At 35.7% G+C, this 25,414-nt stretch overlaps 1 protein-coding gene across 9 annotated transcripts in view; it reads right to left on the reverse strand.

Moving 5' to 3' along the window:
* Positions 1–25,414, reverse strand: part of THSD7A (thrombospondin type 1 domain containing 7A) — a 258,813-nt gene that overhangs the window by 165,997 nt on the left and 67,402 nt on the right. For 8 of the 9 annotated variants that reach the window (XM_015853613.2, XM_015853618.2, XM_015853619.2 and 5 more), the window contains one exon: positions 20,541–21,049. In XM_015853613.2, the coding sequence (XP_015709099.1) occupies positions 20,541–20,700 (160 nt within the window). In that variant the 5' untranslated portion in view covers positions 20,701–21,049. Of the gene's footprint in view, positions 1–20,540; positions 21,050–21,869; positions 21,891–25,414 lie in introns of those variants that run through there. The other variant, XM_032443163.1, reaches the window with a different exon arrangement.

The raw sequence follows: 25,414 nt of genomic DNA on the forward strand, positions 1-25,414 counted from the left end.
ACAGGGAGAAAGGCCAACATCAATTGCAGCAAAGGTCATTCGTTCCAGTTATCACATACTGTATTAAATTGTCATCCAATCTGAACAGCAATTTCATCAATAACCCATCCAACTAGAATGACTGTGAATGTTAAAAACCATCCACACACTCTATGATGGACATAAAGCAGTCAGGGAACTCCTGTGGCTCTGTAAAGCAGCAATAGCAAAGTAAGGAAACACTGGTTCTCAAGCATCAGCGTGGGGGAGAAAGAAAGAAGAAGGCAGACTTGAAAACTTCTGGTATACAGTATAGCCTCCAATTGTACTGTAAACACTAATCTGCATTACAAATGAAGAATAAAAATTCTTTCCATGAATCTCAGAGCTGGACTCTTACAAAAGACCACATGTAAAGTCATGGGAAACTTGATATCCTGAGAAAACAATACCAACAGTAAGATCTTGATTCTAAACCACCTCTGTCTGGAGTGCTGTGGTTTAACACCAGCATCAGCTCAGAACCATGCAGTCAATCTCCTACTTTCCCAAGTGGGATGAGGGGAAGAACTGGAAAGAAGGCATGAGAACTTCTAGGTTCTAAAGCCAGCACACTAGGTAAAGTGAAAGCTGTATGTGCAAAGCAAAGCAGGGATTTCATGCACGAGTTGTCCTAGGTAGAAAAATGCCATTGCTCCCAAAGTTCCCTTCCCTCCTTCTTTATCCCAGATTGCATTGTCCAGCATGACACCATATGATATGAACATCCCTTTAGTCAGTCCCAGACATCTGTACAGGTTCTGTCCATTCCCAGCTCCTTATGCATGCTGAGCTCCTCACTGGCAGGACTACATGAGAAGCTGAACATACCATGGTTCTGTGTAAGTACTGCTCAGCAGTAACTGAGACGTCAGTGTATTAGCATCACTATCATAATAAAAAGTCTGTATTAGGGTATCATAAGAGCTTCTATGAAGAAAACGAACTCTATTCTAGCCAAAATCATTATAGTCATTCAGCTTGAAATTTTGCTGTCATAATATTTTGGGTACTTTCATGGAAATATGGAATACCCTATTTCTCTTAGTCCTCCAAAGTCACTGGTCAGTTCTGCTGGCTCTGCTTTCACAACAAAGTCTGATACATGAAAAGCAATAGAACATTAAATGAACATGATTACTAACCTACATCTACCACAGAAAAAATCCATAATTATTTTGACTCCATAAAGAGAGTTTTTTGTAGTTTTTTTTTTTTTTTGAAATACAAATAATTATTTCCATATGTGCAACTTTGCAAAATAAAAGCAAGTTCTATGCTTTACAAAAAATTCACAACACATATATACTTAGGTCCCTCTCATCTTTTCAAGTAAATCATAACCTAATTTTCAGACAATCCACTGTGCCAGCAAATCTGAAAGCAAATGCCTGCACATTTATAGACAAAATCTATATAGTCTACTCAGGAATTTGCAGAGTAACAGCTGGTGTTACATCCAATCAGGAAAGACAGGCAATACCATATGGCGTTTTTTTTGTTTTTTTTTTTTTAAATACAGTACAAAATATTGAATATCCAGAATACCATACTTAAGGAGGTAGAAGAAGAGGGATGAAATCCATCCTTCGCTAATAATTGGTCTAAATTATTTATTCCTAGCATAGCCTCTCACCAGTAGTATTATAGTATAACTATCCTATTTGATAGTCATGTTTAAGTAAAGCAAAATGATTTACCATTTTTAAGTACTTGTTTAGAGAATATGAACCAAAAGGACAGAAATGGAAGCTTAAACTTTATGCAAACTCAGTATTTTACAATTAAGATCATGTTTTTCAAAACTCCTGAAATACTGAAATATTTTATATTGATTCACTTCAATGCTGTTATTTCTGCACAACAGGAATTAATCATGAATTTAAAGTTATGCTTCCAAGCACAGTGTCAGCCAACATTCTTCTCTGGGAAGGAAACAGTAGTAGAAGCTTTGAAGAAAGATAGATTACAAAAAACATACAAACTTCAACAACAGAACTCTCTTTTTCTTTCCAAAACACTCAAAATCAGTGACGATAAAATTGAGACCCATGCTTGAAAGCACAGCAGCATTAAAAAGGAAACACAGAGAAAAAATACAGGTTTGATCAGCAATACACTTTTTACAGTGAAACAGTTTTTATCAAATACTTAATAAATTTTCCTCACCACAAAGCACAAAATGCAGGCAGATTTCTAAAATCTGCAGCAAAAAAGGTTACAGTTTAAAAGCAGAAGCTAGCAGTATCTGACAAATAGATATTTGGAGAGATCGTTACTTTACCTCTGGATTCTGAGATGCAGTTATAACAACCTGTCACCAAATCAGCTGAATAAATGGCACAGTTCTCTGACACAAAGAGAACACTGTATGAAAACAACATGCTGACAAAGTAGCATTAGTAGTACTGCAAGTTTCACTTAAAACCAAGCCAAAGACTTTCACAATAAAGGTACTGTGCTGACAACCATAACATATGTACTTCAACAACAACCAACAGCCAAAGTCTTCTGTAGTTAACAACTTCGTATGTATGAATAAAGGATATTTTAAATATATTTGTGACATTGTAAAAAAATATTTCAAGGCTGTATTTTTATGCACTTTGTTTCAAATTCTCATGAAGATGATACCAAGCAATGAAGAGACTACACAGTATCTAAGTTGAAAAGCCATATAAAACAATTACCATATTTAATACACTAAGAAGAAAGGAAAAAACAGTATAATTTATTTTCTTGTTCTTAGGTGGTAAGATTTCCTTTCGTAACATCGGATTTATTCGTAATTATTTGAGCATCCCTTAAATGTTGTACAAGTTTACGACAGCGCTAGTTGTACTCCACAGCAGTTTTTACTGCGCCAGAGTGTTCTATCTTGCAACTGCAACAAACAGAGCAGAATCCATCTGTCCCACTGTTATTCCATAGCTAAGAATGAAATGGATAAATTCCAAACTTTCAGCTTGAATTTAGTGATTAAAGATTGAGTCTAGAGCCATCTGCTAAATTACAATAATCTGTTAGGATGTCAGAAATCCTGACAGTGAGAAACAGACAACAAAGATCTTCCAGAAATGAAAACTGTATTAAATAATTCTAAAGCATCATAATGACATAAGTACTTCCAAGAGACTATTCCTATTTAATCACCAAAAAAAATGTATTAAGAGTACTCTAAGACAAAAGACTACACTGTTGAAGAGCATTTTTATAAATGTGTCAGTAGCAAAAACACTTTAATACTTTGAAAACTAAGAATCTCTTAATTGCACTGCCTAAGTAGAAATCCTGTGTATGTCATACTGAGTATGGTTCATCTAGTGTCTTGTAAGCAACATACAAAATATTTTATTAGCTATTTTGAAGGGCAGTGAAACTGGGACATTTACCCCACAGTTTGTGTTATTCACTACACGCTGTGGTAAAAATACTGCTTAACTTTTCATGTCGTACTGAAAAACTAAAGATGTACATTTATAGAACAAGCTTAAAATTGAACTAAAGCAAGAAATAATTATTTTAAAAAAAAAACAAAACCCTTAGTTATTCACAAAAAGTAATTTTACATGCATGGTCTTTAAAACAGGTACTGTTTTTATGCTGGTAGGAACAATTTCTTTATCTTTGCCAATACCCAAGTTTGATGCACTGTTATCAATACAGATAAAAGAAGAAGCTTGGAATCTACTAAATTGCCTTTGTCCTTGAGTGGCTACAATGAATTAAATTTCAGTTTGAAAGCTTTTCCATTAAAGAGGTTTTAAAACAATAAATTCTTGTTTTGAAACTTTTCCTGAGACTGGTTATTTTTAAACACACAAGATGTTCTCTTCTTCAAAAATGAAACAGCAATAAAATGCTCACTCTAGATATAAAATCACAGTCAACAGCAGATGCACAAAAGTCAGGCAGGCCAAACAATTTCAAAATGGCAGGTATTATAACTGAAAAATGTCTCAGCAATTTATTTTGCAAAACTGAGGAGTAAACTCTTTTTTGCCTCAGAGGTGGTAGGAACCACATAAGTAAACAAAGTCTTCATTGTCTTTTCTATGGAAGACAATAGTCCTGAGAAATGGAAAACGGAGACAGATATAGCTTAGGCACTTAAAACTACACAGTTCCTATGTAAAATCTTGAAGAATCAGCCAAAGTACAGTAACTATTGGAAGTAACAACAAATCTGTGTTAAAAACTCCCTGATGATGCAATGAAATAGTTAACAAGTAAAATAGCCTGCATTCCAAATGGAAAAAAAAAAACAAAACAAAACAAAAAAAACCATCACAATATCTAAACTAATTCAGAATGCGTTTCTGTATATTTACCAAGCCTATCTATTAAAGTTACATTATTATTGTGCAAAATTAGCTCTTGCAGACATTTATGTTTCTTGAGGATAAAGGAGTAATCTTTTCCAAAAACTCTCCCAAAACAAGAGGTTACAATGTGCCATTATGCTACATTTCATCTTCTGCTTCTCTTTCTTTTAATGTAGGAAGGGGATTATCTGCTGTTCCCCATTTGAACCAAAAAGGCTAATGTAACTGTTGCACAATATTCTCCTGAGAATGAAATAAAATCAAGACAATAATTTTAAACTGTTTTCCTTTTCTGAAGTAGTTTTTAGCATGACGGTTAAATCATAGACAGTGGCAACAGTACTGATCATTTTCTTAGAATATGTGTTATATAAATGAAAGCATCTAAGACAAACTCCTCTAACTAAAAGCAAAAAGAAAAAGAAAGTTCACAAGCTTCCAGAAAGGTGCTCTACAGAACACTCTTGCAGATAAAGGTAATGCCAATGACACAAGGAGGAATAAAACTTTAAGGAGGTTTACATGAGGGGAAAGTTGCATCATCATATATTAAACCTATTCTATATTAAACTTTAAATGACACACCAAAGAAGATCTGAGTGTATTGAGATTTGCAAAAGATTAATCAAGTGATACAAAATAGATGTTGAAGAAAAATGAAATAAGACAAAACTTCAAAACTTTTGCATAAAATATGAATTAGAAAGGGGGAAAAAAAAAACAAACATTTGGAGAATTCTCAGAGGAAGTACTTCTCCCTTTCCATCCACTTGATAGTAAATTGCATGTATATGTTTATATTTAAATATCGAACATTCGTTTTCAATTTCAAATTAAAAAAAAAAAAATCATTGTTAAGTATCACTGTTAGGGAAAACAAGCTTGCTTATCATGTTCAACTCTGGAACATACACATCAGTTGTTGAGCGCTCACTAAAACTCGAGTCATGCCATTTAAGTCACAAGTAAAATTTTACTACTTTCTCAATTAAAAAAAATCCCAGAGAAATGCACTGTTATTGTTCTTCATAATAAGAGGGAATATATTCACACCAGACGTCCAGTTAGAAAGATCCAAATTTGCCATTTCTTTTGATCAAAATCAAAACGGAAAACTCACAGAATTATTAAGTGAAATGAAAGTAGGAAAAAAAAAATTATTATACTTAAGGATTGTGTAAATATCTGTCAAGTTTTGTTTATTCAGATTACACTAAAAGTCCTTCACCTTCTTACAAAGTGGGGAAAAAGATATTGCCTCCTAATGTCATATATTTGATAATATCATGAGCACTACATGTGACAAGGTGGACTGCAGCCTGGGAAGTAGAGCATAGCAAACCACTTTCAGCTTTATCAATTTCCTAATCTGGCATTCCAGGTCATCTGCAAGACCGCAGGCTCTACAAAATCAGTAAATGTCTTCTGAAGAACCAAATGTCTCTATAGAAAATTCAAATCAAGTTCTGCATCACTTTCATGATGTGACTGATGTTCAAAGTCTGCAACTTAAAAATTTAGAATTCCATTATCAAAACAGTTCAGGCTTTGCTCTATAATTTCAGTTCACCTTTGATACAAATTCTCAGATTTTGGCAGCACAAAGGGAAAAACAGCTCTCTTATTTTCCTCTTTGAAATGGCACTAATGCAAGATGACTAAAAGCTGAACCACTATTTCTTGTTGCAAGTAGGGACCTATGGCTTCTTCTCCAGAATTCTGAGCAGTTACTGAATAGGCAGCTATGACCGAGGTCACAGGGACAAACATCTCAATATGGCATCCATTAACCTACTGAGACAGAAAATGGATAGGATATGAAAAAGCAAACACACATCAGATGAGAAAATACGGTAATTACAAATACATAATTTCCACTAAAATAAAAAAAATTTAAAAAGAATAGATTATACAGAGGTTTACATGACTTCAAATCTTATATACAAAACCTGAACTTTAAAGAGCTAGCCTGAATATTTCATTTCTCATCTAACTATGCTTCTTCACATCTGCACTGAATGATCTGCACTGCACCTAGCATTTAAAACATAGGCAATAGTCTGCATCACATCAAACTCACACTATATCATGGCAACCACTTCAAAGCAGTAAAGGTCCCCCATTCCAATAGTAATGGAAAATCCTCAGTTGGAAGAGACCCAAAGATCTTCAAGTACAACTCCTGGCTCCACACAGTAGCATCCAAAATTCAATCCCAATGTCTGAGAGCACCATCCAAGCATTTCTTGAAGTCTGACAGGCTTGTTGCCACGATCACTGCCCTGGGGAGCCTGTTCCAGTGTCTGACCATTCTCAGTGAAGTGCCTAATGTAGTTTTGTAGGGTTTTTTTGTTTGTTTGTTTGTTTTTCTTTTACTTTCTCCTCCTCCCAGTAGTTTTCCCATGAAAAATCCCCACTTCCTTTACTATGCCATTTTATTAAAGGGGTGATTAGCATTCAACCCTGTAATTAGGAAGTACATGTATCTGGGCAATGATCACACCTCAGAAGAAAGTACTTCTCAACCTGAAGTTAGAATATAAGTCACATTAAAGCAACTAGGGGAACCATTATGTAAATGGCTGATACTGTGTTGTCTGGCACAACACTAATAGGTTGATTTATCAAGAAAGATTAGAGTTCACTAAGCACAGTTCAGCTAAGTGATAGCTAAGGGGCATGACAGCTGACAAATACACTTCTTAAGGAATATAGTCATGAAGGGAAGAAGAGAATTACAGAAAAAGGCAAGTCAGCTATAAAACAGTGCAGCATGCAGACAGTAGTGTAGTCTTTCAGTTACAATGACAGAAACCCTACTGTTTAAAATATTTACAATAAAAGCAAAGCAGTGCTTGGGAAAGACATGGCAGATTGAGAAGAAAAAAAAGGGGAGAAAGGGTAATTATTCAGCCTCATTAAATTTTTCATCAGAAGCAGCAAACTATCATAGTTTGAACATTTCCTTTTTCATTAGAGAGCTTTTTAATATTGACATCCAACCAATTATGTTCAAACTAATTCCCAGAATACTGTGAAGATGTAGCTACTTTCAGAAGTTTTTCCAGATTAATGAACTGCATTATTTTTTCATTAGAAGCTGCAGTGTGCTCTGAGACATACATAGTGGGGAACAAAAAAACACCCTGAATAGAACGTATTCTCCAAAAAGCCCTTGGCTTTCTTAATGAGTTTCTTTCTTCAGGGAGTCTTCTTCATCTTTACTTTAAAAATTCAAAACCAAAAGCCACACTAGTACTTCAAATGGATTCCTTGCCTATGACCAACTACAGCAAATTAGACGATTTCTGTGTCTATTAGCTCCAGACACTGGTAAAGTGATAGAAGACAAATCTTTTTTTTTTTTTTTTTTTTTTTAAATTGCCATTTTATCTTTGGTGTTCTACGCTACAATTTAAGATGTGTTCCCTCTGTAGGTTAAACAAGTTATCCAGCATTCTAAAAAATTAATAAACCCAAGTCACTGATAACTTGTTTCTTTTTAAACATTTACTCTGAAAAGGCAAATTAACAGAAAGGTAACTTTTTGATTCATTACAAAGAAGGACATCTTTGTTTTATAGCTTCTTAATATATGCGGTCTTTCCTTTCCAAAGCATACATCTCTCAAGCAGTAACATTAGCATCAAAGGCAAAGAGCATTCCTCTTAAACTGAGAAGAAACCGCAACACTAAATTGTGCTAGCAAATAATACAAGCATCCCGTGAATGAGGACTTTTATATTTCTTTTTTCTCTCCCTTTTAATACTTTATTTAAGTTGCACCTTTTTTCATCTGAATTTGTTCTTATTTTATTTAATGAATGCCTGCCTCTAGGAGGACTTCTAATTGCTCTAAGGGGATTATAAAGACTGGATTCCATTCACAGTATGATAATAGTAAGCTTTGTAGATAATAACATATTTACTTGCTGAGAGAACAATATATTTTTTAAATATACGAGTGCATATGGAAGGTTGCCTTTAGTTTCAAGAAGCAGGTTGCAGTTCAAATAAATTGACATAAACCTTTGTCAGCGAAACAGACTTCAGTAGCAAGTTACCTATCAACTTCCTTAACAACAGCTCACACCCTAACAAGTATTTACAAATGATCAGTAACAGCATTTAAGTACAAAGACACACATTCAGCTTTGTCTGTTTTAGTCTAATACTAAAGATTTCTCAACAGTATGAAAATATCTAATATATTATTTTTTTAATTACAGTGATGAAGATGTTTTGAAATCAATAGATTTGGTCCTTTCTGAGATAGGTCTTTCCTGTTTGTACAGTAGTAGTTTTTAGTTCACTAAATCGTTACTTCATGCTTTTTTATGTGTAAGGCTTCAGAATAAGTGAATAACTAATAAGAAACAACAACAACAATAAGCTACAAAACAACAACAGCAACAAAGTTCTGAAAAATGTACTTCTGTGTCCAAAAAGTAAAATCCTCACTACCCAACATTAGCTGTGGTTTATGAATCCCTCCATAAGGGCCTTAACTTTCATGTTATGAGAGAAACTAAGCAGTACACAGTTAAAGAGAAATTTAATATTTTCAAGGGAAGAGACATACTATATAACACCCCCAGAGCAAAAATGTATTTTTTTTTTCTACAGAAAGGATAAGAAAACAAAATGCTGACACCTTAAAATAAACATTTTCTTACATCCACATAGCAAAATCATGAATTAAGATTTATTTCCACCATATTTAATTGACAAGACAAAATAGCTTAAATCTGTGTTATAGAAGTGGAACCAAGGCTTGGCTATAATCTGTCCTTACATACACCCAGTAGAATGCAATATCACTAGTAAATATTTAAGTCACCTCTAGAAATACATCACGGTAGCTGCTGATACAATTTTTGGAGTTTCAGAGAATCCACTTTCGTGCAGCACAGCCCATAGACTTGTCTTTTCTGCTCACTACAAAGACACAGTATAGAAAATAACCTGAAATTCTTAGTTTTATGGTTCAGGTGCCCAAGGTGCTCATGCTCATAAATCAGGTTGAAAAATGAAGGCCCACAAGCCATTCATCCATGTCAAGTTAAAGACTACAAATCTTCCTTGTATGCTCAGCTGCTTTATCACTCTCCCTCTTCTTTTTTTTATGATCTCTTGCATGGCATCAAGCATATCTTACAGGAACAAGCTGGTGTTTCCAATGATGCTGTCTATAAAGCAGTGCTGACTGTGACTTTCGTTTGGGGTTACACTGACAATAATACTAACATAACTTATCTTTTCACACAGAAATTGCTTTCTTCTTTCAGCCCCTTGAGTTTCTTAACCACACAATTTCTGCATTAGACAGAAAGTAGCTGCTGATTGCTTGGTCTTGCTATTCATGTTTGTGCTCTTCACACACATAACTTCTTTCTTCCTTTTTCTCCAACTATCCTAATCTCTTGTATTTCATCCTTTTTTACTTGCACATGGTAAATACTACACATGCACTAAGATGATAATATCTTAGGAACCATACAGTAGCAATACCAAAACACACAACTCCCCTTAGAATAATCAAACAAATTCCTATTAAGCTCAAACAACAGTTTCACTGCATGGATATAAGAAGGGATGACTGGCAAATTTGTCAGTGTGGAAATGTTAAGTAATATTTAAACACAAACCTATTTTTAGGAATGTTTTCTACTAAAAATATCTTTCTGCCAACAATGCACATTGAAACTGTTAGGCAGACAAAACTGCATCCAAAATTTTTCATAACATTGTTTTCCCCTGAAAACAATTTTCTATTATCTTGGGTATGACATCTTGGGTATTGACTATTCAAAATACTTCTGTCAATTGAAGTTATTTGAATGCTCCATTACAATATTAATAATTTATCTTTGTATTTTTGTAAACAGCCTCTTTAACAAGTCTTAATTATGTAATTCTGTATAAAGCTTTGGTACATAGGAACACCAACAACTGAGGAGAATTCAATTGTGCTAGGCACTGTACAAAGACAGAAGTCATTATAAAACAATCTCTCTCTGTTCTGTTCTTTATTTCTCTAATGGCTTAGTGGTAAAATAGCTATTCCCCAGCACACATAGGGAGAGTTACAATATTGCTCAGTAATATAAACATTTCATTTTGTATAATACAGGAAGTAGAAAGTAATAATATCTCATTAAGAAATTTCTCATCGGCTTAGCAGATGTTATCAATCTTTTAAAACATTGGAGTATGCCTCATTACATTAGAAACCATTTCCAATTAATATCATTAAGAAAAAAAAACAAAAACCAAAAAAAAAAAAAAACCTTTGTGTAGCATAAAGAATATATTCAAAAGTTATTATCTCCTTCAAAATACCTATCGAAGACTCTTATCAGTATTTGAATGACTGAAAGCTTGCTGTTTCTGGGAGCACCATTCTCCACTTGGACAAGTCAATAAGGGCTGTGCCTAAGCACTGAGCTCACTCAAACACAACAGTTTTTCCCATTATATTACTTTGACACAAAGATACTAAAACAACCTTGGGAACACACGCACACACACAGTAAGCTCAAAAATCAGATAGCATGGGCTAGTGACAACATGAAAAATCATTCCAAAACACACAGTAATAAGCAATGCTTGGAGCCCACTGATGGCTACAGTGAATGTCTGCTAGATTTTGTGTGAAATGCCAGGCATTCACATATAATGCTGTATAGTATTTATATAGAAGTGGTAAATAAAGGAGCTTCTAGGGTAGTTTATGATAGTGGTAACAAAATAGCTTACATTAGCTTTTATTATACTTATATTTAGTTCAACATACTAACTGAGAAAAGTTGTAATCTTATTAAATGTGATCCCTTGGCTTTTCTCACAGGGAGACTAGGTTCAAAAACAACAAAAAAAGCTTTTACAAATTAATAAGATTTTTGAAGGCTTCAGATTATTTCTCTTCTCTAATTCTTCCATTCTTTTAATAACTCTCTATATTTTTATTGCCTCAGTAGACAAAAATAGATTAAAAAAAAAATCCATAAATAAAATCCCAAGTCAATACTGCTGTTCTTTCAACTTTAGCCTATGCCATTCCATTACCTCCTCTGAGGCTCCACACAAAACAACTAGATCTTCAAAATTCTGGCAGTCTGAATTCAAACACATCTTTGCCAACTAAAGTAATGCACAATTTATTTATTTTTCCCCACCTTCACAACTGTAAGGAAGAGAAACAAAACAGAAACAAATATTTTGACAAAACAGAAATCCAGAACAGGGCTTCCAACAGCCGGTAGTGGAAGATCTCTGTCTCCCAAGGCCTAGAGGTCTTCTTTGCAAATAGAAAACATATCATGGAGGAAAAGAAACGGAAACAAACAACAAACATATAATGAAGAAAGTTGCGAATAAAGGACATTCAATAAACAAAATAAATGTATTACCTGTACACTAGAAATTCTCAGCTACAGTACTTAATTGAACACACAGTTTAATTTATACCATGAGAAATGTTACATCAGAATATAAATTACTACTTGTCTTTGAGAATGTTAACCTTTATATCATGTGGATAATGCTTTTTGTTAAAAATGGACTTCCGATGTTACAAGATAAACACTTCTGGAATCAGAACAAATGAGTGGATAAACACTATGAAAAGAACAGACCAAGAAGAGTTGGGAACTGTAAAACTAAGTTCTCATCTATAGGATATTAAAAAACAGAATTAACACAAAACTGGAGGGGCAAGCCTAAGAAAAAGAAAAATTGGGGAAAAAAAAAAAAAAGTAGCTTATGAGGTCTCTCTTATTCCAGTGTCCTCAGATGCTGAGGGATTGGGCATATCCAGTTAGCATAAACACATCAGGGTACCTAATAAAAATATACCATTCCCAGCTCAAACACCCTCAGATGCTACTACAACATGACCCACTACCATTTTGTACTTTCCTGTCCACTTCAAAATGCTGTCCTACAACTAAAGTAAATCATTAGCCCAGAGTATATGACTAACATAAACAATAATAGCAATCATATTTCAGATACAGAAAAGTAATGGCATAAGAAAATAATCATGCAAGGTATTTTATTTATTTATTTATTACCCAGGCATATGAATATTTACCCTGATTTTGTTAAATAAAGACAAACTCCTAAAAATACTTATTTAAAAAATTTAAGAATGCTTTTTCATGAGTTCTCCAATGAATGTTTCATTGTGAGACTGCACTGAAGACCTTTCACATTGTTCAGACTTGTTACCCATGTTGCATAATTTGTTGAATAAGAAATTTGAAGGAATGTTTTATAAATGAAGGAATAAAGAATAAAATGATGAACATGTTTAATCAAAGTGAATATTTTCTTATTCAGGTCATAGACAGACAACCATATACTCACCACTTGGCCAAATAAGAGTACGAATTTATACAGGACATATATAACCAGAGCTTAACAACATTCAGTCTTGGAGGATCATTTATATTTAAGTCAATTTTGCATCTTTGTCACTTCGTGTTTAAACAATTTTTCTTCTTTGAAAAGCAGATAATCACTCATCCCTGGAGTAGTTCAAGGCCAGGTTGGATGGCCCTGGGCAGTTTGATCTAGTGGGTGGCAACCCTGCTCACAGCAGGGGGTTGGAACTAGAAGACCTTTGAAGTCCCATCCAACTATGATTTGCCAAAGCACAACTTTAATAAAAGCAGCACCTATCTTACTCTGCAATCAAAAGCAACAATCAGCAAAATAAAATCCTCAAATCACATTTTACATTGATATTTTAAAAATCCTGACTCTTTTCATCCTCATGGATGTGTAGGCAACAGATCAAATTCATAATACATTAAATAGAGCTCTATTTTAAACTGAATATGTCCTCATTGACTTCTTTCATCCTTAAAAGGACATGATGTGAACTCATTTTCTGTCAGTCAGGACTTAAGTTAAAGCATCTTTCCTCATTCACTATTTCCCTGAGACTCCACATCTAATCTGTCTCTTCAGATCATTTCTTCATAATCTCTTTAAAATCAAGAGTTTCCTACTTACTGACATGAGCTTATCTGTCTCTCATCTCAAGTTGCAATTACTGCAAAATTCTTTACTCTGATCTTGAACTCAAAAAAAAAAAAAAAAAAAAAAAAAGCCATAGTGCTTGTGCTACTTGGTGGAGGATTTTTGGCAAACAGGCTGACATAACCTTTGAAAAGCAAGCACTTTAACCAGAGAGCTGTTAGATAGTTCTCTCCCTTCTCCTTTGTTATCATGCCTGTCTGTATGCATTTAGGTACATTCAAAATGCCTGCTTGGCTGAACACCTAGGAATTATTACTGCCCACACTCAGGCATTAACATGATCTAGGAACATTCAGGCAAAAACACATAGTATCATAAGGACATAAGGAAAATAAATTAAGGATATTTATTCAGTGAGTTCATGTATATTAGCAATCAGTGGTGTTAGATGAGGAAGCAGTGAAGGAACACGACGTGGTCTTAAGATCGAGGACATCTTGAAAAAAACAAGAATTGTTTTTAGGGTCTTCGGGTGAAGTAGAATGCTTTTACACAGTTCTCTTCCCAAGGGGATGGAGCCCAAAGGAGTCCAAGTAGAGATGTTACTGATTAAAAAAGCTCAGAAAGAGCTTAAGGAGGGCACTTGGCCTGGAGGGCTTAGAATAACTTTCTAGTCCCACTAGAAGCCACTTGCCTCACTGGGCCTCAAAGCTCCCATGAGAACTCATGATATTAGTATCCAAGTCAACTCCTTGCCTCTGAATTTCCATTGCCTCCCACTTTGAGCAAGTTATTACCTCATGATCTGTTCTTACATAGAATCATGGAATTGCTCAGGTTGGAAAGGACCTAAAAGATCATCAAGCCCAACCACAACCTAACAATACTACCCTAACTCTATCAACTCTCTGCTAAATCAATTCTAGATTTATAAGTGTTCTCTGGATTGAGACTTTTTGCCTTTCATTCTAAAAAGGCACTGTTATTCATTAAAAATATATTTAAAGTTTTACCTTAGTTTGTTAAAGGGAAATGGGAAACAGCCAAAAGCAATTATTATGCAGTAGGTGAAGTCTTTGTGTTTACACAACTGCAGACAGACCAAATAATTCAGCAGACTTACACTGATTTATGCTACCAGGAACTTGATCAATAGTGTTTAAAAAGTCAGTGATGGCAAAGGTATTACCTCCTGGATTTTACCTTTTGACTTATTTTATTCAAGAGATATCAACTCAATGCTGCATCTTCCACTTGAAAAGCATAACATGCATTACTTCCTTCAAACTGTCAGAAGCAGCAGTTTTACAATGTGATTGAACCTTGCTGATTTTGTGCAGCTCTTCAGTAATTATATTAGTACCTGTAGGCAGGCAACACACCCAGCAGTGACAGCACATCACAGATCACAGCAGCAGCTGATTTAACAAAAAGAAATGAAGCACAGGGTATATACAAAGAATTTTAATGTAGCTAGAAATGCTTATGATTAGTCAGTTGCATATAGAAAATGCATATGCGTGGTGTGTATCATGAAATAAAAAATAAAAAATAAAATAATAATTAAAAAAACGAGAAAAATATACAATCTTGTTTTCAAGGAGTGGCAATGATGGTAATCATTATTTAGGAATTATTACTTCTCACTTCGGTGCTCCAAAAGCAATGCCTCCTATTTATTTTCACGAAAACTACAATTGGTACAAAACAGCACAATAACATGATTTGATAGAGCAAATTCTCAGCTACAAAACATTTTTTAACATTATCACCACCACTACTATGTTTTTGCATCAGCAATAAACAAGAAAGAGACTGCATGTCACACTCATAAAAATCTGCATCAGTGGATGTGACCCACTGTTTCACAGCTGCTACAATGGCATCACTGGTAAGTAAATGCTGCCCACACAGCCTATCTTCCATCAAATCAAACTTCAAAGTCAGAAGATGCAAACCATATGGTGGATGCTGAAGCACAGCCCGGTGAAGACTGGCAGTATTTTCCAGTCTTCCAATTGGTATGGCACCTGTGATTCTGTGTGATTCTTTTCTAGCCCGACACTGGAAGTTCAAGACTTCTGTTGAGTCAGCACTGCTATGTAGCAGTCAGAGTTGATAGTTTGTCAGAACCCCAGGAAATACAGAAGAATCATCCTTTTCCTAAAGTGTACACTATTTTACCCACTGAGGACAACATCTTAACCTTTTTAATCAATGACGAATTCACATTCTTGCCACTCCATGGACCATCATTTTGACTCCAGCTCAAAATGGTGACGCAATGTCTCATGTTTCCAGTACCCACCTGCTGCAAACTTTGTGATATTCTATTGTTGCCACCATGCTTTCTAATGCACTGAAACAAACATCCAGATCCACAGAAAGTTTCCTTGTTGTTATCCACCAATTTGCTTGGATGAGCAGAACAAGACATTCTTCATTTTGTGGTGCAACTGTTGTGTATCGCCATCTATAATGCAGTTTGTCCTTTATGTTGCTGTCACCACCCATGATCAATTGTTCTTGGCCCACAACAAATATTTGAAATAAAGATGTGATTCAAACTGTTTTACTTTACTTTTACACTGTTAATCTTTCATGCCTCATGGAATTTTCCACCACACTTACAGCTTTTCTACATTTGATTTGTATGCAAAGTTTTGTAATATCCACAAATGCCTGAATTATTAAGATACATTTTTATTTTATACATTTTTACTTTTAGCATTTATATTTCTCTGTTAAAACTTTGAGAGCTACTGTTGTTACACTGAAGATGACGCTAGAAGTAATTGAAAACATAATGCATAAGAACATCTTAAACCACTCCCACAAGCGTACTCTCACTTTTGTTGTTGTTGTTGTTGTTGTCTTCCTAAATTTGCACACTGTATTCTTCAGGAAATCCAGACGATCTCAATTCACATAACCATTAATAGACAGCTCAGTGTCCTGGCTGATAAATATTTTTCAACTTCATAACTCCAGTGTTCAATGATGTGTGTCTACCTCACATCAGGGAAATCACCACCTCTCAGTACAGCAAATTCTGTTCAATGATTATTTAAGAACTGCAATTCTCTACTTCAAATCATCAAGCAGACAGACACAGCAGCTCAACTCTGGTATCTGACTGTTTCTTCATCTTCCTGTACAAAACCAGATATTCTGCACTGTTGAAAACTTTGCTTTGGTTTATTCTAATGGAACCAGACGGTTTTGTCCAGTGACAAGGAAAATTAAGCCAGCTGTGTATTTCTATCTGAAGAAAATGCACACCATGGGATGCAAACATTTGGTAAGAAACCTGAAGTTTAAAGACTAGCAACAGTGATCAACTATATCCATCTAAATGTCATGTAGTACACTGGAGGTCCACTAACACACCATAATTCCAGCATAAACATGCAAAAGCAAATACTCATTCTCACTGTTCAAGATTTTGAGAATTTATTCAATTCAGTTGGAAAAGTAGAAATGATAGTGATGGCACCCATACTGTGAAATGGTGGAGACTGGAAAGGAACTCTGGAAATCATTTGGTCTAACCTCTCTTCTCAAGGCAGATTGCTGACAATACTGTCCATGCAGAACTGAAGATCAGTAAACCATAAAAGCATTAATGTGAACTTTGCAACATTCCTTGGAATTTTATAGTAGTAGATAGAAGAACAGTAGTAGATTGAATACTCCTCAGGGGTTATGACTCTAAATTCCAAAGTGCAGAGAACAGTCCCAAATCTCATCCTCAATTCTAAAAGCCAGTATCAGGAAACTATATCAGGTATCATAATTGCTATTTTATAAGAAAAGGAATCTTCTGCTCAAACCTCATGACATCTGCAGATTGTTTTCTGCTTAACACACTGCAATAAGCTGGTAAAGAAATCACAGAGTAGCGTACACTGTGACACAAAAACAGCATTTTTCTCAATAAGTGGAGACGCTTCACAGAATCACAAGGGTTGGAAGGGAGCTCTGGAGACCTAGTCCAACTCCCTGCTTTAACAGGTTTATTATAGTAGGCAGCAGAGGAAAGCCTTCAGATGGGTTCTGAATATCTCCAGAAAAGACCTTACAACCTCACTGGGCAGCCTTTTCCAGTGCTTTATCACCCACAGAGTAAATAAGTTTCTCCTCATATTTGCATGGAACTTCCTGTGTTCCAGTTTGTGACCGTTTCTCCTTGTTCTGTTTCTGGGATCCACTTAAAGGTGCCAGGCTTCATCCACTTGGCTCCCAGCCATTATTTATTTATAAGCATGGATAGATCCCCTCTCAGTCTTCTCCAGGCTGAACATTCTTGGGTCTCTCAGCCACTCCTCAGAAGGGAGATACTCCAGTCCCCTTATCATCTCTGTGGCTTTCTGCTAGACTTTCTGTAGATGGTCCCTGTCTTTATTGAACTGAGGAGCCCAGAACTGCACACAGTACTCAGTACTTCAGTAATAATATGTACCAAAAGGCATACACATACACACACACACGTATATACATATAAATTAAAAATAAATAAAATCTGATTTACTAGACACAATCGTAGCCACACATTTGTGACTTATGTTGCATTCACAGAAAGAAAAGTTAATACTGTCTCAGTTGGATGAACTCACTACTGCTCAATCAAGTATTATATCATCTCCTCTGATACTTCAATTGAAATTTCAGCACTTTGTGCTAGATATCCCTTCAGATCACTGATGAACTGCTGTCCTAGTTCTATTTCTAAAACCTCCTGACAAAGACAAGGGGACGAAAAAGAATCAGTAATATCCAACTAAATATACTTGCTATACCAGTGAAATGAGAGAGAGATCAGAGACCAAGACAGCAACAAATAACTTTACCAGTCTGAAAGGATACTTTATCAATAACTCTAAATGCATGGCAATGTCTAGTTCTCCCCAGGAGGAACACAGATAACCCCTAAAAGCAACAAGGTTACAATCAAGCAAAGTGGTATATTGCTTTATTATAAGCAAAAGCTTATATGACACAAGGAAGTCCAAATACTCCTACAGGCTATTTTGTTTCCTCTCTTATTCCTGATCAAGCATAAGAATAATGTAATAAAATATAGGAAATTGAAAAGCAATACATCGTATTTAAAAAGTCCATTTCTGCACAAAGATAGCCTATATTCATCAGACAAATCTACTTGTAAGAACTCCCTCAGTGTAAATGAGAAGTACACAGCAAATGTAAAGAGTTTAATTTTTCTTGGTTGTTTGTTTTTTTTTTTTCTTTTTTTGACACAAAGGAATAGCTAAGAAAAGGAGTGCAAAGCTTTAATTAGGCTGCTAATGCACTACCTTATTCACTCCGTCTTGTCATTTACTGTTACAAAAGAACCACCCTGACTTGTTTTTCATAACATTATTGTCAAATCACTGATGTTAAGATATTAAAAAATATACAGTGAACATGCTTATACTATTCCTTATTATGGAATAAACAGAGCAGGGAGGTCACAGAAAGGAGTGTTTAAAAGGACAAACTAGCTGTTCACTAGACAAAGTAATTATATCATACTTCTAAACAAAAGGTCTTGGAGGAAACAAAAAAATCAAGTTTTCTCCTGGTTTCACTGACTTCAGAGCACACGTGCTATAAGCAAAGTAAACATAGCAACTCCATAGCAGACTGGGAGCTCATTTTCATAACTACTGGTTAACTATAGTTATCATACTCAAACTGTCTTACTATTAGCATCTTTAAATACAATCTACTCAATGGAGACAATAACATTCTGAAGTTTATTCTCCAAATGCCCAATAACTTGCTTAAATGCAAAGCGCTACTGTTATTACTACATTTTCCTATAAACTTGTGCATCTATTTTCTCTTTTTTAAGTGCATATCAAGTATTTAAAAAGTCTGCAATGGAAACAAACTATGTTTGGAATTTTACAATGGTTCAAGAAAAAGAGAAGGAAAAAAAAAATGTTCATCAGTATGACTGTGCTACTCATCTTTCAGAAGGAAGTGAAAGTTGCAAAGGATTCTCCCTTCCTCAAATTTCTCTTTCTAGCATTATTGGAAAGCCTGTCTTCTTGTTTAAATGAATTCCCTTTTAATCCTTTGCTTGAGCTGCTGTATGGATAGAGCCTCTTAAAATATTCAGGATATTGCTGTGATTGTGAATTGATCTGTTTTTGTGGCAGAAGGCTCCATCCAGGAAAGAGAACATCTTCTCAAAGTTGTTTTTCAAAGAAATTTGGACTCCTTTACTATCTTATTATTAATTAATAGAAAAGCAAATTTAAAACAAATGTCTGCTTTTGGGATTGGCTTATTGCTGTCAGCATACAGGGAAAAAAGCCAACTGCCAAGCCAATGTGAAATACTAACCATCTTGAATGTTTTCCATTTCCTAAAGGAGATTTGGAATGTTACACAGGAACTAACACAATACTGGGGAACTAAAATGCATATATTCCACCATGTTAAGATTCTGAATTAGTTTAATACACTGATAGACACAAGACAGACTTTATTAATTTTTAAAGCAAAGTTAAGGTTGAAGCAGCATTACAACTGCAATTTTTAAAACATACATGTAATTCATTAGCACTGAAGTAAAGGAAATTGTCAGTCTAGCATGGTGCTGAATCCACATAGCCTGTTTGTCTTTGGCTCTTTAGTTATGAGATCTGGCATCAGTTGGATTATTTCACCTAATCCATCATTAGCTTTCACGTGTCCTATATACTGTGCAACAAACCTAAATTTAACAAACCCAACTCCCCGTCAATTACCACGCTGAATATATTACATGTCAGCACACAGCATAAAGATTAGACACGCTGCGTTACATCCTTCTTTGTGAAATGCCAATATTTTTAGAGCACCGTTAACACTGCTGACTCCAACTGTAACAAATGGTCCTATCCATTGTGAGCAGGCACTAGAGCCCTGACCTTTGATATTTACATACAACACAGAACTACTAAATAAAATCAAAAACCTCAACAGACCCAGAAAACACTTGACAGGGTCGTAAGTGTGGGGTTTTTTAATTGCCATATTTGTTTGGCTGGTGGAACCCTGGTAAGCGACCCAATTTGTTTTCCCAGAATCCTGCACATAAAAATTACTAACATATTTAACTTTCTCTCTCCCCGTACACAAAGCACACAAAAAGGTTACTGCTTACAACAGAAACTAAACATGCTGCAACTATGCTTGCACAGCATCCTTACTTACCAGTCTTCCACAGATAAACGGACGAAGTTTGGAATTCGCTCTGTGCCCAAGCGCCCCAGTTCCCCAGCAGCAGGACCACCAGCACTCCCACGCAGCAGGCTGGTGAGGTGGAGAGCCCTGGCCCACAGAGGAAAGCAGTGCTCCCCTCACTCAGCCCCATGCCTCCAGCAGCCCGCGTCCAAAGCCCACAGCCCAACTGCGAAACCTCCTCCGAATAATATTCCCTTCTTCAAAATTTTTTCGCAGGGAGAAGCAGACTGGAAGCCTCACTCTTGCTTTTGTGCATGTCAGTTGCAAAGGAAAAACTGTTTAACGCTCGGGAACAATAGAGTCCTTGCTTGCTCTCGCTACAGCGGCTGCTGCTAGTATGGTTGCTGCTCCACTCTCTTCCATTCAGCGGTTAGTAGCAGTTTTCCATCAGCTAAAAGAGAGGCAGCTGTCCGCAGGGGGCTCCAGCTGACTGAGCAGGTTATCTTGCGCTGGGAGGCGGCAGCAGTCATTTACACCAGCTGGAGAGAGCGAGACAGAGAGAAACAGGGATGAGGAGGAACACAAATAACCCAGTGCTGTAATCTCAACACAGAGAGTGGCTGCGAAAGCCTGGCTTCCCAGGCATCTCTCCCTGGAATAGCCCAAATGGCACGCGCTAAGAAGAAAAGAAATCATCATCAGGCATGCTTCAGAAACACAAGTTGTGCAACCAGAACAGATAGAACTGGTGTAACATTATATTAATTAGGAAAGCCTAGTACACTTGTACTGAAAGCAACATACGTGCGGTGTTAACCATTTTGTAAACAACAATAAATAAGTGATTACTCATGCGTTAAATAGACATTCAAGTCCCCACAGAGGGAAATGAAAGGAATAACAAAAGAACAGCCCACAACTTTATTTGCATATTTGTCAAATCTGTTTCAGGTAATAACATGCACCTCTCTACACTGTGTGGATGTGTAAGCACATCATCCCTGTAGTAGATGAGGTCTGCATGTAACATATAATGCAAAATAACATTCTTTCCTATCCAGTTAAGTATGTACACATATATACATGCATAAATGTCAACTGTGTAATTTAAAGTAATTTGAAGATCAAGTTATCAATCATTTCTAAAACACACACCGAGTTTTACACATGAAAGTATTCAGGATACATTAGGCTGTCATGATGATGCAAAAATGTGGAGAGAGACAAAGCTTTTAAAATAGGCATTCTTATCTTTTCCACCCATTGCCCAGCAAACAGATGCAGTAACAAGCCTAAAGATCAGGTTTCAGACATCTATAAACTGCAAAGCAAATGAGAAATTTTTAAGGAAACTGTTACCATATCCAAAAAGTTCCATTCAAAATGCAAGCAGCCACAAAAACACACTGCAGGAGCACATGATCCAGAGTTTTAAAAGGATGGGGCTATTGTTGTTTAAAGAAGAAACCTTCAGTGAACCTCTCTTGGGATGCCTGTCATTTTGCACAACCTTCTCAGACTCAGCCTTTTCACATGCATTTGATTAAAATCAGCCATGATCAAATAATTCCCAAGTCTTTGCCTGTTTAAATATTCTGACATCAGAGCAAATTAGCAATGTTGAAGGTTGCAAATTCGTCTTTGTTTACTTTCCACTCTGTTACGCCTCTAAGAGGGAATTAAAGGCTCAGGGAGCTCTAGCACTGTGAGGCTGTGATTAAGAGAGATAAGCAAGTGTGGATTACTGTTCCTCAGCTGTTGAAAAACAGGCAACAATCAGGAGATTATAGGTTGATAAGGGATACATAGAAAGCCATGATCTTAACAAATTTATAGCATCCTGATGCAGAACTTGCAACCTCAGCTAAAGCACTTCTGGAAACAGATTTTAATTGCTCCTGATACATCATACTGTGTTCAATTTAGGAAGCATGGAAACCACTTCATCCTGTGTTTTGTTGAGCAAGACAAAATACTGTCAAAACAGTGTCCTCTGAGTTTATAGAATTACAGCAATTCCACAGGTAAATGCAAGGTTAAGTTATTCACATGCACATTGCTTTTTATGCCACATTGAATGTATTCAAATATTCAATCTAATGAAGATAATGCAAACTTCATAATTTCTGAAAAATATGGCAACATATTTAAGGGCTTAAAAAAGTTTTATGACCACCAGGAAATTTGTGGCAACTTTACTGAATTATTCAGTTAAACTAAAATATATATTACACATGTGATACTTTGAAAAAATAAGATTAGAGATGTTGGCTTTTTAGCTGGAGATGTACACCAGGAGGAAAAATATATATTCTATGGGGTGACTAGGGGCATAGGCACTGCATACTGAGCAGACAGACAGCAGAATTTTTATGAACGTCTAAAGAAAACCTCTAAAAATGTTTCATACAATGAGTCAGATCATCTGGAAACATCATCAGGAAACAGATCATCCATATAGTTGGCACAATGAATCAAAGTGTTTTTTGACAGCAGAACAAAGCAGTATCATGCAAGGGTGAATACACATACACAAACATTCAAACATTTTCTTTCATTTATGCAATAAAAGCACATACTTCAAAAATTTTCAATAAATTAAAGACTATGAAAACTCATATTTGCACACTATTCTTTATGGCAGTATTGTTTTTTTTCTGACAAATATCAATAAAGTACAGAAAACTAATTTCATCTTCATTGGTAACTATGATGCGCTTAAGAAATATGTCACAGAGAAAGAAAGGAGGCAAAACTGAAAATATTATGTAGATGTAATTGTTTGTCTAAAAAAGCAGTAAGGATTCTTGAAGAGCTGTCTTTGGTAAACACTCAGCTCTGAGCTATGTCATTTTTGCAGTCCAAGCACTCATCTGTTAATCAGAGCAGTAAAGCACAAGCAAGAGGAGAGTAGGCAAATGCCTGAAGACACCCTAACCTATCTTCAGGAATTAGGTTTCAGACACAGAAGACTGTATAATACAGATTTTAAGCTTCAAATGTACTAGCATGAGAGAGTTGCTGGTAGCCTTTTCCATGTCAGTGTGCCCAATATATTCTGACCTATCTGCTATAGTGGGCAAGGGTCTTCCCCCAATGCAACCACAATTTCAAGTCCACAATGACATCCCATATCTAATTATGATCTAATGATCATAAATAATCAATCGTTTGCAGTTTACAGACATTCCCAAATACAAATTTATGTACTGCTGAAAAGAAACCTCTGACAAAGCATAGAAATAAACTACAATCATCATTAATCTCTGAATCAGTAACTGCTGTACCTTACAGCATCAACAAATGAATCTCGGTAGACTCATATTCACATACGTTCATTTATTTGAGGAGTCAGTAAACTGACATAAGTGAACTAGAAGTTAGCACTTTTTGACTTTCTAGGGAAATATGAGTGATCTCAACAGCACTCATGAAAACAAAGTAGTCATAAAATATTAGCATTATTTTGTTCTTGTTTTCTAGCATTAAACAGGGGATAACAAAAAAGTAAACATACCGTATATTTAGTGAAAAGAGAAATGAGATCAAAATACCGATCGTACAGACACCATGTCTGAAAAGTTGCCTGCCAAACAGAATCTCCCTGCTAGTATTAGTATATTCCTGTACTAACAGGCAGTCCCATTTCATAAACCTATTGCTGTTTGCAAAATGCTATGATTCAGAGCTTCAAGATCATCTTATGTTCTGTGCTGAAGACACTGTATTTCTAAACATAAAAAAATAAATTAATTAAAAAGCATTAAAAGACTACAACATACATATGGCACATCAGCCTCTAGACTCAGCAGTACTCAATAAGATGCATGTTCAGCATCTCTTTTGACCACCTTTAACTTTGTAGGCCCTGCATAAGCCAGCAACTTCATTAAAGCTTCAGTCTGTTCTAGATGTATAGAAGATATTTTACAAACTCTTCCATTTTCCTTTCTAAATTGTCTGTGCTGTGTGACTACTCAAATATCAGAAAATTCAACTAGATTCTAAAGAATGAAAATTGTTTCATTTCCTATGAAGGATATTTAAACTTTGCCTAATCTGAACTCTGGTTATTGAAATTTGCATCAAAGACAACTTTCTCCTTTCACATAGCTATGAAAAGAACAAGTGTTGCCAAAGATAAGTAAGCTTATTACCTCTCTAGAAAGGGTTAGAATAAATAGAATATTTAGTGTTGGAAGGGACACATAAGGATGATCAAATCCAACTGCTGGTTCCACACAGAACCACCCAAAATTCAAATCGTATATATGAGTGAGAGCACTATACAAAAGCTTCTTGAACTCCCAAAGGCTTGGTGCTGTGATCATTGCCAATGGAAGCCTGTTCCAGGGCCCAACCGATCTCCTATTGAAGCACATTCACCTAATATCCAATTCCATGTCGTTCCCTTGAGTCATATCACTGTCACCAGAGAGCAGATATCAGAGCTTCTCCTGTACACTCCCATCATGCCTACACGTCCTCATGAGAACTCCCCTCAATTTTCTCCGGGTTGAATAAATCAAGGGATCTCAGCTTCTCCTCATGCATCTTAACACCTAGACACATACCCATCTTTGTTGACCACCCTTGGATGCTCTCCAATAGTTTTCTGCCTTTCTTATATTGTAAGACCCAAAATAGCACACAGTGCTCAAACTTAAGCCATGCTACTGCAGAGCAGATTTGGACAATCCCTTTCCTCAATAGGCTAGTAGTTCCCACACCTCACAGTATGATATTAATGAGTTTCTTACAGACAGTAACCAAAGGATTCCCATTTCTGAAAACAGTTCTGTATTTTTAACCTGTTGACCTGATTCAGTCATGATATTAGAACACTCTTGCATGCATCCTTTGACCTGATTCAGTCATGATATTAGGACACTCTTGCATGCATC

The sequence above is a fragment of the Coturnix japonica genome, chromosome 2, assembly GCF_001577835.2.
Source record: "Coturnix japonica isolate 7356 chromosome 2, Coturnix japonica 2.1, whole genome shotgun sequence".
NCBI lineage: Eukaryota > Metazoa > Chordata > Aves > Galliformes > Phasianidae > Coturnix > Coturnix japonica.